The sequence below is a fragment of the Bubalus kerabau genome, chromosome 4, assembly GCF_029407905.1.
Source record: "Bubalus kerabau isolate K-KA32 ecotype Philippines breed swamp buffalo chromosome 4, PCC_UOA_SB_1v2, whole genome shotgun sequence".
Taxonomy (NCBI): Eukaryota; Metazoa; Chordata; class Mammalia; order Artiodactyla; family Bovidae; genus Bubalus; species Bubalus kerabau.
Window position 1 is genome coordinate 46556547 of NC_073627.1, and position 14112 is coordinate 46570658.

At 50.6% G+C, this 14112-nt stretch overlaps 1 protein-coding gene across 1 annotated transcript in view; it reads left to right on the forward strand.

Moving 5' to 3' along the window:
- RHBDL3 (rhomboid like 3) overlaps nucleotides 1-14112 on the forward strand; it is a 53356-nt gene that overhangs the window by 28620 nt on the left and 10624 nt on the right. Inside the window, exons 5-7 of the mRNA XM_055577222.1 lie at nucleotides 380-528; nucleotides 2355-2467; nucleotides 9075-9175. Of these exons, the coding sequence (XP_055433197.1) occupies nucleotides 380-528; nucleotides 2355-2467; nucleotides 9075-9175 (363 nt within the window). The remainder of the gene's footprint in view (nucleotides 1-379; nucleotides 529-2354; nucleotides 2468-9074; nucleotides 9176-14112) is intronic.

A 14112-nucleotide genomic window follows, 5' to 3' on the forward strand; every position in this document is an offset into this window, starting at 1 on the left:
AAATTTTATGTTACATGGCTTTTGCCACAGTTTTGTGTTTTTTTTTTTTTTTTGAAATCAACTTAGATGGCATTGCCTCAACCCCAAGTGGGTATGTGAGTTATTACTGGAATTAAAGTTTAAAATCCTCCAAACCCTTTCTGCTTAGCACCGAGGAAATGTGGGCAGAGACCTTGAGACCATTTTGTGAACCCTGAACACACAATGAACAGAAGTGGAGTGAGAGGTGGTGGAGAGCTAGCTTGGGTGCTGGTCACAGGGGTGTGAGAAGGACAGATGGCAACTTCCCTAGGGATTCCGCATGATAATAAGCTCAGGAGGGCTTCCTGGCAGTTTCCTGCCTAGTAACGGCCTCTCTGTACTCTCTGCTCTCCTCCAGGTTGCCTTTTTCCTTTATAATGGGGTGTCGCTGGGCCAGTTTGTACTGCAGGTAACCCACCCACGATACCTGAAGAACGCACTGGTTTACCATCCACAGCTCCGAGCACAGGCTTGGCGTTACCTGACATACATATTCATGCATGCGGGGTGAGTACTGGTGTCCTTCACTCTATCAACAATCCCTGCAGAGAAATAACTGGTCCAGAGAGCCTGGATTGAAATTTTATTTTAGTTTATTTTTGTCTACCTGGACACAGGATTTGAGATGGATTCTTAAAACTTATCTAATACCAAACTGGTATGTGTAAATTATTCAGAGTATATGGGAGATGAAAATGTTTTACAGTTAGTGGTGGTGATGTTTGTGCATACCATGCCATTAAAACTATACAGTTGAGGGGACTTCCCTAGGGGCGCAGTGGGTATGAATCCACCTGCCAGTGCAGGGAGTTTGATCTCTGGTGGGGAAGATTCCACATGCCACGGAGCAGCTAAGCCCATGCACCACAGCTACTGAGCCCTGTGTGCTGCAGGTACTGAAGCCCATGTGCCCAGAGCCTGTGCTTTGCCACAAGAGAAGCTACTGCAATGAGAAGCCTGCGCACCTCAACAGAGAGTAGCTCCCACTTGCTGAAATAGAGAAAGGCTGTGCAAAGCAATGAGGACCAGTGCAGCCAAAAATAAATAAATTTATATATTTATTGTATATATATATATATATAAATTGTACAGTTAAAAAAAAAAGAGTGTATGGGAAAGAGAAAGCAAAGTGAGATCAGCACACACAGCATGTGATTCTGTATATTTGCTGTAAGTAGGTTATAGATTTATTCTGAGCTTCCTGGTGGCCAAAGCAAAGAGGGAAATGTGGTCAACCACCAGGTTCATTGTCCATAAACTATGTGTGAGTGGCACTATAAGTGAAATAAAGCACTGATTTGTTGAAAGGAGGTCTACCTATATGGTGACATGAGTCTTCTTGAGGAACTCTGGAAATATTACAGTTTCTGTTTACAGAGCCATGTGACCTCTTTTGGGACCTGGAGTGCCACCAGTCCTCAGGGGTGCATCTTACCCATGATAAGGACCTCCTAGCTGGCCAGGTGACCACCCAGGTCCAAGTCTCTTGAATGCACAATCTTGGCTGGAGACAGTTTTTACGTAGTGGGAGTGTGGAGTTGGAAAGTCAGAATCCCCGGACCCCAGACCTCTGCAGTGTTTTCTACAGACTCTAGAGAAGTGGAGAGAAAGCGTGGAAAAGCCCTGAGGGTGCCTATCCCTCAGGCAGTGGGGATGCCAATGGGAAGAAGGATCACCCGGGCCCTCATGGTTCTTTCCTTGGGAGAATGACCCACAGTGGCCACGAGGAAGCTCCACTGTGAACCTCTGCTCCTGCTGAGCTTCTAAGGGGGCCACAGAGCCTCCCCCAGCTGGCTGCACCTGCTGGGGAGGCTGCTTTGGGGTGAAGAGACTTCTCTGATGGTCACTGATGAATGTCTCTACTCTGAGCCTAAGGGGATGGCAGCCTGGCCTGCTATGTCTCAGCTTCGACTTCAGGGCTGAGGAGGAGAGTGGGGGAGGCCCTTCATGCTTGGGTATCCTCATGAGCCAAGATGTGGACACAACAGGAACTGGGGGAATAACTTTGACTTACTAAGTTTTTTTTTTTAAGTGTTTATTTATTGTTGCACTGGGTCCTCATTGCTTCATGTGGACTTCTCATTACAGTGGCTTCTCTTGTGATGGAGTGTGGACTTTAGGAGCACAGGCTTCAGTAGTTATGACACGAGCTTAGCTGCCTGGCAGCATGTGGGGATCTTCCCAGACCAGGGATCAAACCCGTGTCCCCTGCATCGACAGGCTGATTCTTCACTACTAGGCCACCAGGGAGCTCCCAGCCATAGGGTCTGGTCCACTGCTGGATCCCCAGCCTCTTGACATGCTGAGTGAATGACTGTGGTCTCTCTGTACAGGATAGAACACCTGGGACTCAACGTGGTGCTCCAGCTCCTGGTGGGGGTGCCTCTGGAGATGGTGCATGGAGCAACCCGCATTGGTCTTGTCTATGTGGCCGGTGTTGTGGCAGGTAGGCAGGTGGGCCCAGAGTCCATAGGGGTGAACCTCCCCAGGACGGCTGATGAGACCCTGTGCCGTCAGGCAGGCCCCAGGCTTCCAGCGGACGCTCATCACCCAGGCTCCCGACTGCTAGGGTTCTCCTCCGGGTACCTCTCCCCACCTCCCCAGGGAGACCGGACGGGGATGCCACCCAGAGAGCGAGGCGTGTGATGGCAAAGTGGGTGGAGGGATGTGATTTGGAGCCGGCAGACTGACCGAGGTTTCAGTCTTTCACTGCCGTGTCGTAGCTGTGTGAACTTGGGGAAATTCCTTACCTTCTCTTGGCACCTGTTAAGCTTTAAGAGGGAACTAATGAGATCTGCTGCAGAGAGTCGCACACAACTTAGTGACTGAACAACGAAAAATGAGATATGCGTGCCGGATGTGAGGAGGGCGGGGCGAAGTGAAGAATGAAATAAAGCAAGGGTAGTGAGATCCCAGGGATGGGGGGGGCCACCTGTACCCAAAGGGCAGTCTTGCCTCTGCCTGGGCTGGCCCTTGATTGACCCACTGCAAGCCGGAGAGAGTCTGGCCCAAGAGGTTGTGAGCGCTTGTGCCAGCTGGAGGAGTCTGGGCCCTGGCTGACTCAGCCCACGTGGCAGGTGATGCGTGTAATCACTGTGGCCTTGAGGACAGTGTCCCAGCTCCTGGTCCCCCACCCCGGTGGGAGGGGAGGTGGACTGGGGTAAGGTGGACAGAGGACAGTGTCCCAGCTTCTGGTTCCCCACCCTGGTGGGAGGGGCGATGGACCCGGGTGAGGTGGGGAGAAGACAGTGTCCCAGCTTCTAGTTCCCCACCCCAGTAGGAGGGGTGGTGGACCGTGGTGAGGTGGGGAGAGGACAGTGTTCCAGCTCCTGGTCCCCCACCCCAGTGGGAGAGGAGGAGGAGCGGGGTGAGGTGGACAGAGGACAATGTCCCAGCTCCTGGTCCCCTGCCCTGGTGGGAGGGGAGGTGATCTGGGGTGAGGTGGACAGAGGACAGTGTCCCAGCTCCTGGTCTCCCTCCCTGGTGGGAGGGGAGGTGGACTGGGGTGAGGTGGACAGAAAACAGTGTCCCAGCTCCTGGTCCCCTGCCTCAGTGGGAGGGGCGGTGGACCGGGGTGAGGTGAGGAGAGGACAGTGTCCCAGCTCCTGGTCCCCCGCCCTGGTGGGAGGGGAGGTGGACCAGGGTGAGGTGGACAGAGGACAGTGTCCCAGCTCCTGGTCCTCTGCCCTGGTGAGAGGGGAGGTGGACCGGGGCGAGGTGGGGAGAGTGGAAGAGATTTCTGCAGGAGTCTGCACCAACCGGTCTTCTGAACAGGGGAATCTCCCTGGTGATGTCTCCAACTTTATTGCTGGCTTTTTTCTTTACAAGGTTTGCTGCTTCAGCTCTTCACCTTGACAGCAGTGCCCAAGGGAGCTTTGCGTGTGTGTTTAAGTAAGATCTTAATCCTTTCTGAGTGGCATTAAATCTGTCATCTGGAGAGCAGGGCAGCGTCGGCCTTGTAAACAGAGGGCAGGCAGGGACCCCGGGAGTGAGTGGGAGGGCTTCCGGAATCAAAGAGGGAAGGCTCCCACCCCGCCCGCCCACCCTTCCATCCCAGGAGAGGCTGGTCTGCTAGTTTGTAAACCCTCAGGCTGGGAGGTTGGCCCAGCGCTGTTCTCCTTCACTCCTGGGCTGAGGTTGAAAATTTGGCCACCTTGGACAGCGCCCACACCAGCCTCTCTTCTCCCAGAATCCAGCACGTTCTGCATCCTTGAACAAAGGTCTGATGAGCGTCTCTGTGTGCCAGACTTCCTCAGCCACCCACACACCCCTGGGTGTCAACATGTGGGGATTCAGAGCCACGTTTTCAATACCTACCTACTCAGAGACCCAGATGGTTAATGGCGAGGAACAGGGAAGTGCTCGTAACACTTGCAGTTAGTAGTCAATTAAGTGGGCGTGCCGGAGTAACCTAGAAGACAACACAGATTCAAGATGACTCAGGTCTCGTCCAAACCAGATGACGCCCAGCGGGGAAGCGGTGTAGGTATTACTTCCCAGGGACACCAGTGCAGAAGGGGTTGGTGTACAGGCAGAAGGGGGCTTGCCAGCTGAACCTGAGGGTGTGGGTCTGTACTGCAAAGCAAACGACGTGCGCTGTCCTATTTGAGTCATTGATTCAGAGCAGAGGGCATTCTGGTCATCACATGTCACGCCATTGATCTCCAGGATTGAGCTGATTGATCTGCCTGCACCCTTTCCTCTTCCTCTGCTCTGTGTGTGCATCGCTCTTCAGAGAGGGGGTGCCGGTTCAGACAGTCAGGCTCTGACCAGATAGCCAAGTGCCCGTCCTGTGCAGGCTGTATTTAATCCCCGCAACAACCCCCTGAGGCAGGTACTGTTACCCTTCACCTGTTACAGATACAGAAGTCAAGGCTTGGAGAAGGAAAGTGACTTGCCTAAGAACATACAGTCATAAGTGGTGGAGCTGGGCTCCGATCAGGCTGTCTGACTCCAAAGGCTATGCTCTAACATGACCTTAGTGTTATGAGAACCAGAGGCAAGACTTATCCTTCATGCATGGAATTTATTGGAAACCAAGGAAGGTCATTGTTTTCATGTTAAAGATTTTTTGATGTGGGCCATTTTTAAAGTCTTCATTGAATTTGTTACAGTATTGCTTCTGTTTTGGGTTTTGGTTTTTTGGTCGTGAGGCATATGGGAACTTAGCTCCCAGACCAGGGATCAAAACCACACTCCCTGCATTGGAAGGCAAAGTCTCAACCACTGGACCACCAGGGAAGTCCTCCAAGGCGGGGCAGTCTTCATAGACATTAAGCCCTGTTCTTTAATTCCTGCCCAATGAAAATATTCCAAATCCAAGGCCATTGCATTTTGTAACAATTATAACTAATCTCTGCTCAGCATGTCTGATGGTCCAGGCATGTGATAAAGGGTTCACGTGTGTTATCTCATCACATTCCTCTGAAGTGGCTACTGACACCCCCATTTTATAGGCAGTTCAAAGAAGTGGAATCACCCTGTTTGCTCAGCCAAGAAATCCTAGAACTGGAGTAGAAACTTCCCCAAACCTGTGCTTCTAGCCAATGCTTGAAGCCAAGATGTATCTCACTTCTGCTAATGATTATAGGGCTGAATTTAAATACTTTAACATCCAGTCTTGGGACTTCCTTGGCAATCCAGTGGTTAGGACCCTCAGCTTCCACTGCAGGGGAAATGGGTTGAATCCCTGCTCAGAGAACTTAGATCCTGCAAGTCATGTGGTTCGGCCAAAAAAATCAAAATAGCCCGATCTTTTCACTGTTTTGCCCAACTTTGATTATAAATTCTGTAGATCAGAAGCCATGGGCGCACCCCCCAGAACCTAGCCCAGGCTTTGCCACATGGCAAGCACTAAATGAGAAAGTACATACATAAATAAAGTTATACTGCTTAAAGGTAGGTGTTCTGGCAATTTTTATTTGGATTTGCTTTTCTTTAGCAACCAAGGGCGGAGAAGACAATTGGCAACCCACTCCAGTACTCTTGCCTGGAAAATCCCATGGGCGGAGGAGCCTGGTAGGCTGCAGTCCATGGGGTCGCTAAGAGTTGGACATGACTGAGTGACTTTACTTTCACTTTTCACTTTCATGCTTTGGAGAAGGAAATGGCAACCCACTCCAGTGTTCTTGCCTGGAGAATCCCAGGGACGGGGGAGCCTGGTGGGCTGCCGTCTATGGGGTTGCACAGAGTCGGACACGACTGAAGCGACTTAGCAGCAGCAGCAGCAGCAGCAACTAAGGGAGGTGCTGGAGGACACCTGCTTTAAATTTTCCAGGCTAAAATTATCACAGCTGTGCATTATGGCAAAGTCGCCAGTTCCTCACTGTGCTGGCATGGACCCAGGGTTTCGGGGGGTGGAAATTCACAGCCCTGACTAGCACTGGTCCTTTGGTTTGCTGCTGTGCAGAGGTGTGGCTTGCTTCTCTGTCTTCTACCTTCCTGACCTCCGTGGGTTCACACTGCATCCCATAGGTTTGTCAGGAATCCTCCCTGGCCCTGGCTTCCTACCCCGGAATGGCTTTACTCTGTTGATATGCATACCAGCCCACATTTCTACTTGACTTCTCCCAGTCCCTCTGAAAATGAAAGTGTTAGTCACACAGTCCAGTGTGACTCTTTGTGACCCCATGGACTGTAGCCCACCAGACTCCTCTGTCCATTGAATTCTCTCCCACCAGACTTCTCTAACCATGGAATTCTCTCCAGGCAGGAATACTGGAATGGGTAGCTATTCCCTTCTCCAAGGGATCTTCCTGACCCAGGAATCGAACCCAGGCCTCCTGCAATGTAGACAGATTCTTTACCATCTGAGCCACCAGGGAAGCCCATAGTCCAGGACTAATTTGCAGTCATTTAAGGAAAGTCTTTCTGCCACAAATGGAGGGCAAGTGGGTCCAGATCATTACCTTCTAGATTCTTATATCAGTATTCAAACCCCAGACCCTGGATCTTAGGCCAAGGCTTGGATTATTGTATTTCTGATCTGGAAGGAACCCTGGAGGTCCCCTCCAGTGAATGGCAAACTTTACTCCCCATGTCTCACCCCTATTCAGCCTGAGCAGCTATCTGCCCTCTGCTCTGTGGGATAGGGGTATAGGTCAGGTTTCTTTGAAAAGAGAGTCTTACTGCTCAAACATTGGACAGCCTTAGAACTAACCTCCTCATTTCACAGATACGAAAACTGAAGCCCAGAGAATTCAGGGGCTGTGTCCAAGGTCACACAAGTAGCCAGTCCCGCCCCCAGTCGACCATCCTGCCACCATCCAGACTGACCTGTGGCCCTGCCTGGGGTCAGGACTCCCATCCCTGGATAGGGTGAGGGAAAGGTCAGTGCATGGAGGCTGGACCCTGCTGCCTCCCTGCCCTGGTGGATCCCACCGATGAGGCCGAAGGAGCAGAAGCTGGGCCCGTCTGCAGGGACTCACAGAGGAAAGAGGCCAGCCTGGGAGCTTCCTCTGTCCAGACGGTAATTAAGAGAAGCCCAGCCCTGCAATGCAGCCTCCTCCACCAGCCCCAGCCGGAGCGTGGGAATCCTTTGTCATGCAGATCTCTGCCGGCCTGCAGGCCACCCTGAGATTTTTTTTCCCCCTCCTGTTATATAGGGTTGACCCCATGGCTCAGCAGTTAAAAAAAAAAAAAAGTTATCTGACAATAGATCAATACCTAATTAAAGCTGAAGGGGAAGCATGAAAGGGGAGAGGAAAGATTTATAGTTGCCCTGGGAGGGGAGAAGGACTCGGGTGTTCTTAGTTCATGATAATTTATGTTTTCCTTGAGAGATGACATCCCCCTGGAGACGAAGAACCTGTTGTGGGGAATCTCTTCCTGGTAGGATCACAGTGAGCTCAGAGCCTTGAGAGCAATCTGGGGTGGCGGCAGCAAGCGATGGGGGGAGAAGGCAGATGACATTGCTGCTACCTCTCCAGGCCCAGGGTGTCAGGTACCCTGGTTCCCAGGCGGGCCCCAGCCTCTTCCTTAGGAGCTGACCCTCCACCCCCTTAGGGCCTGCAGAACTTGGCCTTCTGCCTCGCCCTCCTCTCTCCACCCAGGCATCGACTAATTGGCTCAGGAGCCTGCGGGCATTTTCCAGTGGTGATTTCTGCACACTCACCCTGCCAGCCACCTCTCATCCTCTGAGCCCTGGGTTCTAACTCCCAGTTATTTTTAGTCTCCTGTGTCCTTCCCTGGAAGCCAAAGCATTGATCACACTTAAATGAGACCAGAACAATGCATTGCCCATCTCCTCTTTGCCCAGCTTCCCTCCCAGGACCAAAGTTTCTCATCCTCCAGACCTAGAGTCTGTACCATTCCTTTCCCCCAGGGGGTATGACATCATCTTTCTCTCTTCCCCAGAACTTCTCAAGGACATTTTTCCTCCAAAGATGCCCAGCTCTAGAGATCCTGTTGGTCTGTTGCAGTTTCACTCAGTTGGAGGTGATGCATGGCAGGTTTCTGGGTGCTATTGAGAAAGAGTGAGGGTAGAGGGTGGAGGTTGACAGTTCAGGGAGTGGCTGCTGGAGAGGCCAAGAGTACACGGGTTTTGTGTTAGGCAGACCTGGACTCATGTCCTGGCTCCAGCCATTCCTATCAGGTGACTGAGGCCTCAGCCTCCTCGTCTCTGCAATGAGGCTGTTAGCGCCTGCCTCAGCGAGTGGGCTTGAGGGTCACACAAAATGTTTGGCAGGTGTCTGACACATAGCGCCCCATAAGGGTGGCAGTTTCGGCAAAACTACTGCTACCATTTTCTTGGCATTGCTCAGAACCCTGAGATAGCACCCAGTGAGGCCAGATTGCCAGGCAGATGATCTGGGTTGGAGCTCTACTGTGGACAAGTCACTTCCCTCCTTGAGACTTTGCTTCCCAGTTGTAAAAGGAGAAGTTTGAACCAAATGGTCCTTTCGGTCGTAGATGAATCTTTCAGGAAGCTCCAGGGTGATGGAGCTTTCGCTCTGGAGTCTCAGCCCTGAGGCTGCAGCATCCCAGCGCCTGGGACTCGGGGTGGGGAGCGACTCCAGCATCCTTTGAATTCTCCGTCTCTCTCTCTGCACCAGGGTCCTTGGCAGTGTCTGTGGCTGACATGACCGCACCGGTGGTGGGCTCCTCTGGAGGGGTGTATGCGCTCGTCTCTGCCCATCTGGCCAACATCGTCATGGTGAGCACCCCTGTCCCTGAAGTCCTTTCTTGGCCCACCCCACCCCTTCCCCGCCGTCACTGGGCCTGGATGTTAATCTACCAGAGTTGGGTTTTAGATTCTTTTCTGTGCTCTAGCCTGGGCTCGGAAAGCCCCAGGTGGCCTTGGCCAGTAGCCAAATTCAAGAACACTTCCTCACCCTCTGCCGGGCCACTTCCAATGGGTCCCTTCTGTGTATGATTCCAATTTTCTCCAGCCTGGCTTTGCCTGTCTCCCTATTCCAACTCTTTGCTACCCGGTGGCTTTAAAAAGTGAAAATTCTTGACCACTAGCACCCATCAAAATTGTAATTCGTTGTTTCTCATAGTTTGGTAAAAGTAAAGGGCCTTAGGGGCTTCCCTGGTGGCTCAGTGGGTAAAGAATCTGCCTGCCAGTGCAAGAGACACAGGTTTGATCCCTAATCTGGGAAGATCCCAAATGTCACGGAGCAACTGAGCCCGATTGCCACAACTACTGAGCCTGTGCTCCAAGGCCCAGGAGCCCCAGCTACAGAGCCCTCATGCCCTAGAGGCCCCGCAATGAGAAGCTGTCACACCACAACTACACAGTAGCCTCTGCTCACCACAACCAGAGAAAAGCCCCTGAAGCAGTGAAGACCCAGCACAGCCAAAAATAAATAAAATTACAAATAAAGAAGTAAAGGGACCTTAGAGATGATCTCACCAAAATTCTCAAATAGGAAAGAAGGCCCCGACAGGTTAAATGATTTGTGCAAAGTCATAATCAAATTGGTGACAAAAATGGGGTCTTGAGCCCACATCTCCTGGCGACCATTTAAGGGCCACTGTCCTCCACCAGCCCGTCACAGTGTCTGGACACCGTCATCCTGTTTCTCATGTTCTTCCTCGCCTTTTCCTGAACGGCAGTCTGGTGAACTAGCTAACAGCAGGGGCTGTTATTCAGCTTCGATCTGAATGGCAGCCGCCTACTTCCTGAAGAGTGACCTTGAGCAAATGACTTCAGTGCTTTGTGCCTCAGTTTCTACATCTGTGAAATGGGATGGGGTGGGACGAATGAGATACACTGAAAATAACCACTTGCTGTAAGTGTTAGCTTCATGCCTGAGCCCTCACAGAAGAGGCTGGGGTGGACTCAGAGTAGAGACAGGACCTTCAAGGCAAGAAGTTGAAAGCCATCTGATAGTCTTAGAGGAGGCCAAGGAAGACAGCTTCCTTGTTTTGGAAGCAGTCTGAAGTTTGGAGGCTGAAAGAGGAGTCATTGGCAGTGCTTGGTTCACTCTGCTGATGCCCCCCACACAGGCACAGCCCAGGTCTTACCTATCTTTTCCCCAGCGCCTGGAATAGGGCTGAACGCATGGCAGAGGGTACCCACTGAATCTGGGGGCAGGCAGGAAGGAAGAACCCGGGGTTAGGGGAGCAGGGACCGTGTCCAGGAAAGGAATTTCTCTTTGGGAGCCTCTTGTTCTCACTTCCCTCCCCCATCACTGTCTTCACCCACGTGGCAGATATTCAGATGCTCAGTTACAACAGTTCATAGAGTTCCTCAATTCCCCCACATCTTATTTATTTTGCCCGCACTGCCAGGCATGTGGGCTCTTAGTTCCCGGACCAGGAATCAAATCCGCGCCCGCTGCAATGGAGTCTTAACCACTGGACCACCGGGGACTCTCCTCCATTTCCTCTTTATCACTGCTACTCTCAACTGTCCTGCTCCTCAACACGATTCCCTCTCTTTGCACCAAAGTCCCATTTGTACCCTGAGAGAGAAAGAGAGCTGCCGCAGAGGCTGGAAAGCCCATGTGAGGGTGTGGCGGGGCGGGGGGCGGTTGGGGGCGGTAAGTGTGTTTACACACAGGGTGTGTGCCTCGGTCTGCTGAGCCCCTGGGAGCCCAGGGCCGCCTCACGTGGCCCTTTAAATGGGTCGTTCTGTATCAGCGCCACCCTTTCCCCAGACACAGCTTTTCCTCTGAATCCTGCTTCCGCCACTCCCCCCTCCCCCTGCCCCAATTCCTTTCTGCAGGGGGAGGAAATGCCACCCTCCCCCAGCTGTTCCCCCCAGGATATGTCTGTGTGGAAGGACATGAACCAGCACAGCTGAGAAGGGAGAGGCAAGCAGGACTTCATAACGATGCCCTGTTTCCACCCCTCGCCGCCACCTGGGAAGTAGCTCTGGTGTTTCCAGAAGTTCCCATGGTGAGAGCAGACCCAGGGCCCAGGGTGGGGCGTGGGGTTGAGGAGTGGGTATTTGAGAGCAGTTTTCTTCCAGTTTGTACTTCTTTCTGCAAGTAGCCAGTGGTGGTGCGGCTGAGCCCAGTGCTCTTCCAGAAGGACATGGCTTTCTCTGGCCAACGGGGAGCTTTGGGGTCCCCTGGAGTGTGACATTTGGTAGCCCTCCTTTGAAAAGCTGTGTGCTGTTTATTGGACAGAGAAGAATACTCATTTCACTCACTTCCTTCTTAGAAAGGTCAGTTTCTTTTCATCAAGAGGCTACCTTTACCCAAACTAGCTCTGCGCCCAGCGATTCGGAGATGCATTAGGACAAGCCAAATGAAATTGGTATTTCTGTGGGTCAGAAGCATTTCAACCTTGGCAGTTTGATGTGGCTCAGTCTAATAGATGATGGATTTTTTTTCTCCCCAGAATGTTAGCAAACATAAGAGAAGAGTTCTTTTTTTTTCCTTTATTTTTATTTTATATTGGTGCTTTCAAACTGTGGTGCTGGAGAAGACTCTTGAGAATCCCTTGGACTGCAAGGAGATCAAACCAGTCAATCGTAAAGGAAGTCAACCTTGAATATTCATTGGAAGGACTGATGCTGAAGCTGAAGCTCTGATACTTTGGCCACCTGATGCAAAGAGCCGACTCCTTGGAAAAGACCCTGATGCTGGGAAAGATAGAAGGCAGGAGGAGAAGGAGACAACAGAGGATGAGATGGTGGATGGCATCACTGACTCAATGGACATGAGTTTCAGCAAGCTCTGGGAGATGGTGAAGGACAGTGAAGCCTGGCGTGCTGCAGTCCATGGGGTCACAAAGAGTCGGACATAACTGAGTGACTGAGTAACAAATAGTTGATTTACAGTGTTGTATTAGTTTCAGGTGTACAGCAAAGTGATTTACTTATACATATACTTATTCTTATTCAGTTCTTTTCCCGTATAAGTTATTACAGAATATTGAGTAGAGTTCCCTGTGCTGCACACTAGGTCCTTGTTGATTATTTTGTGTATAGTAGTGTATATACGTTTAGCGGGCTTCCCAGGTGGCACTAATGCTAAAGAATCTGCCTGCCAATGCAGGAGACTCAAGAGACACGGGTTTGATCCCTGGGTCAGGAAGGTCCCCTGGAGTAGGAAATGGCAACCTGCTCCAGTAATCTTGCCTGGAGAGTCCCATGGACAGAGGAGTCTGGCAGGGTACTGTCAATGAGGCTGCAGAGTCAGACATGACTGAGCGGCTGAGCACATACATTTAGGTTGATCTTTAATTCCAAAATGAAGATTTGGTCTGTGTGTATATACCCAATAAAGCAACTCACTGGAGCAGAAGGAGAAAGAGCATGCACCTGTCAGAAAATGTGGATTTGAGGTCTGGTATTACCATCTATTATGCTGTGAGTTCCTTAACTCCTTAGGGATTCTGTTCTCTCATCTGTAATCCTTTCTTCACAAAGTAGTTGTGAGAAAGACATGAAAAAAAATGCATGTGAAAATGTCATTTATGTGGCAGATCGTCATACTGGGAGATCCTGTAGGTATATGTGTGTTTATATTAGTTAGTTCAGTTGCTCAGTCGTGTCCGACTCTTTGCGACCCCATGGACTGCAGCACGCCAGTCCTCCCTGTCCATCAACAACTCCCGAAGTTTACCCAGACTCATGTCTGTTGAGTTGGTGATGCCATCCAACCATCTCATCCTCTGTCGTCCCCTTCTCCTCCTGCCCTCAATCTTTCCCAGTATCAGGGTCTTTTCCAATGAGTCAGCTCTTCGCATGAGGTGGCCAAAGTGTTTGAGTATCAGCTTTAACATCAGGCCTTCCAATGAACACACAGGACTGATCTTTAGGATGGACTGGTTGGATCTCCTTGCTGTCCAAGGGACTCACAAGAGTCTTCTCCAACACCACAGTTTAAAAGTGTTTATATATATATATTTTTTCTTTTTAACAATTTGTTCCTTTATTTAGCCTGAAACTTTTTATAAAGGTAAAAAATAATTTTAAGGATGAATATCATCATCATTTTATTTGAACTCTTTTGATTTAAATTTTATTATTTTTCTTTATTTTCTAATTGAAGGATAATTACTTTACAATATTATGTTGATATCTGCCATCCATCACCATGAATCAGCCATAGGTATACATATGTCCACTCCCTCTTGAACCTCCCTCCCGCCTCCCACCGTCCACTCCTCTAGGTTGCCACAGAGCCCTGGTTTGAGTTCCCTGAGTCATACAGCAAATTCCCAATGTCTGTTTTACGTATGGTAGTGTATATGTTTCCGTGCTTCTCTCTCCATTGGTCCCACCCCTGCCCTGGTGTCCATAAATCTATTCTCTGTGTCTGCGTCTCCATTACTGCCCTGCACATAGGTTCACCAGTACCATCTTTCTAGATTCTGTGTGTGTGTTATGTGCTTAGTCGCTCAGTCATGTCTGACTCTTGCCACCCCATAGACTGCAGCCTGCTAGGCTCCTCTGTGCATGGGATTCTCCAGGCAAGAATACTGGAACGGGTTGCCATTTCCTTCTCCAGGGAATCTTCCAGACCCAGGAATGGAACCTGGGTCTCCTGCATTGCAGGCAGATTCTCTACCAACTGAGCTAGATTCTATGTGTATGCGTTAATATGCGATAATTGTTTTTCTCTTTCTGACTTATTTTACTCTGTGTAATAGGCTCTAGGTTCATCCACCTCATTAGTACTGACTCAAATG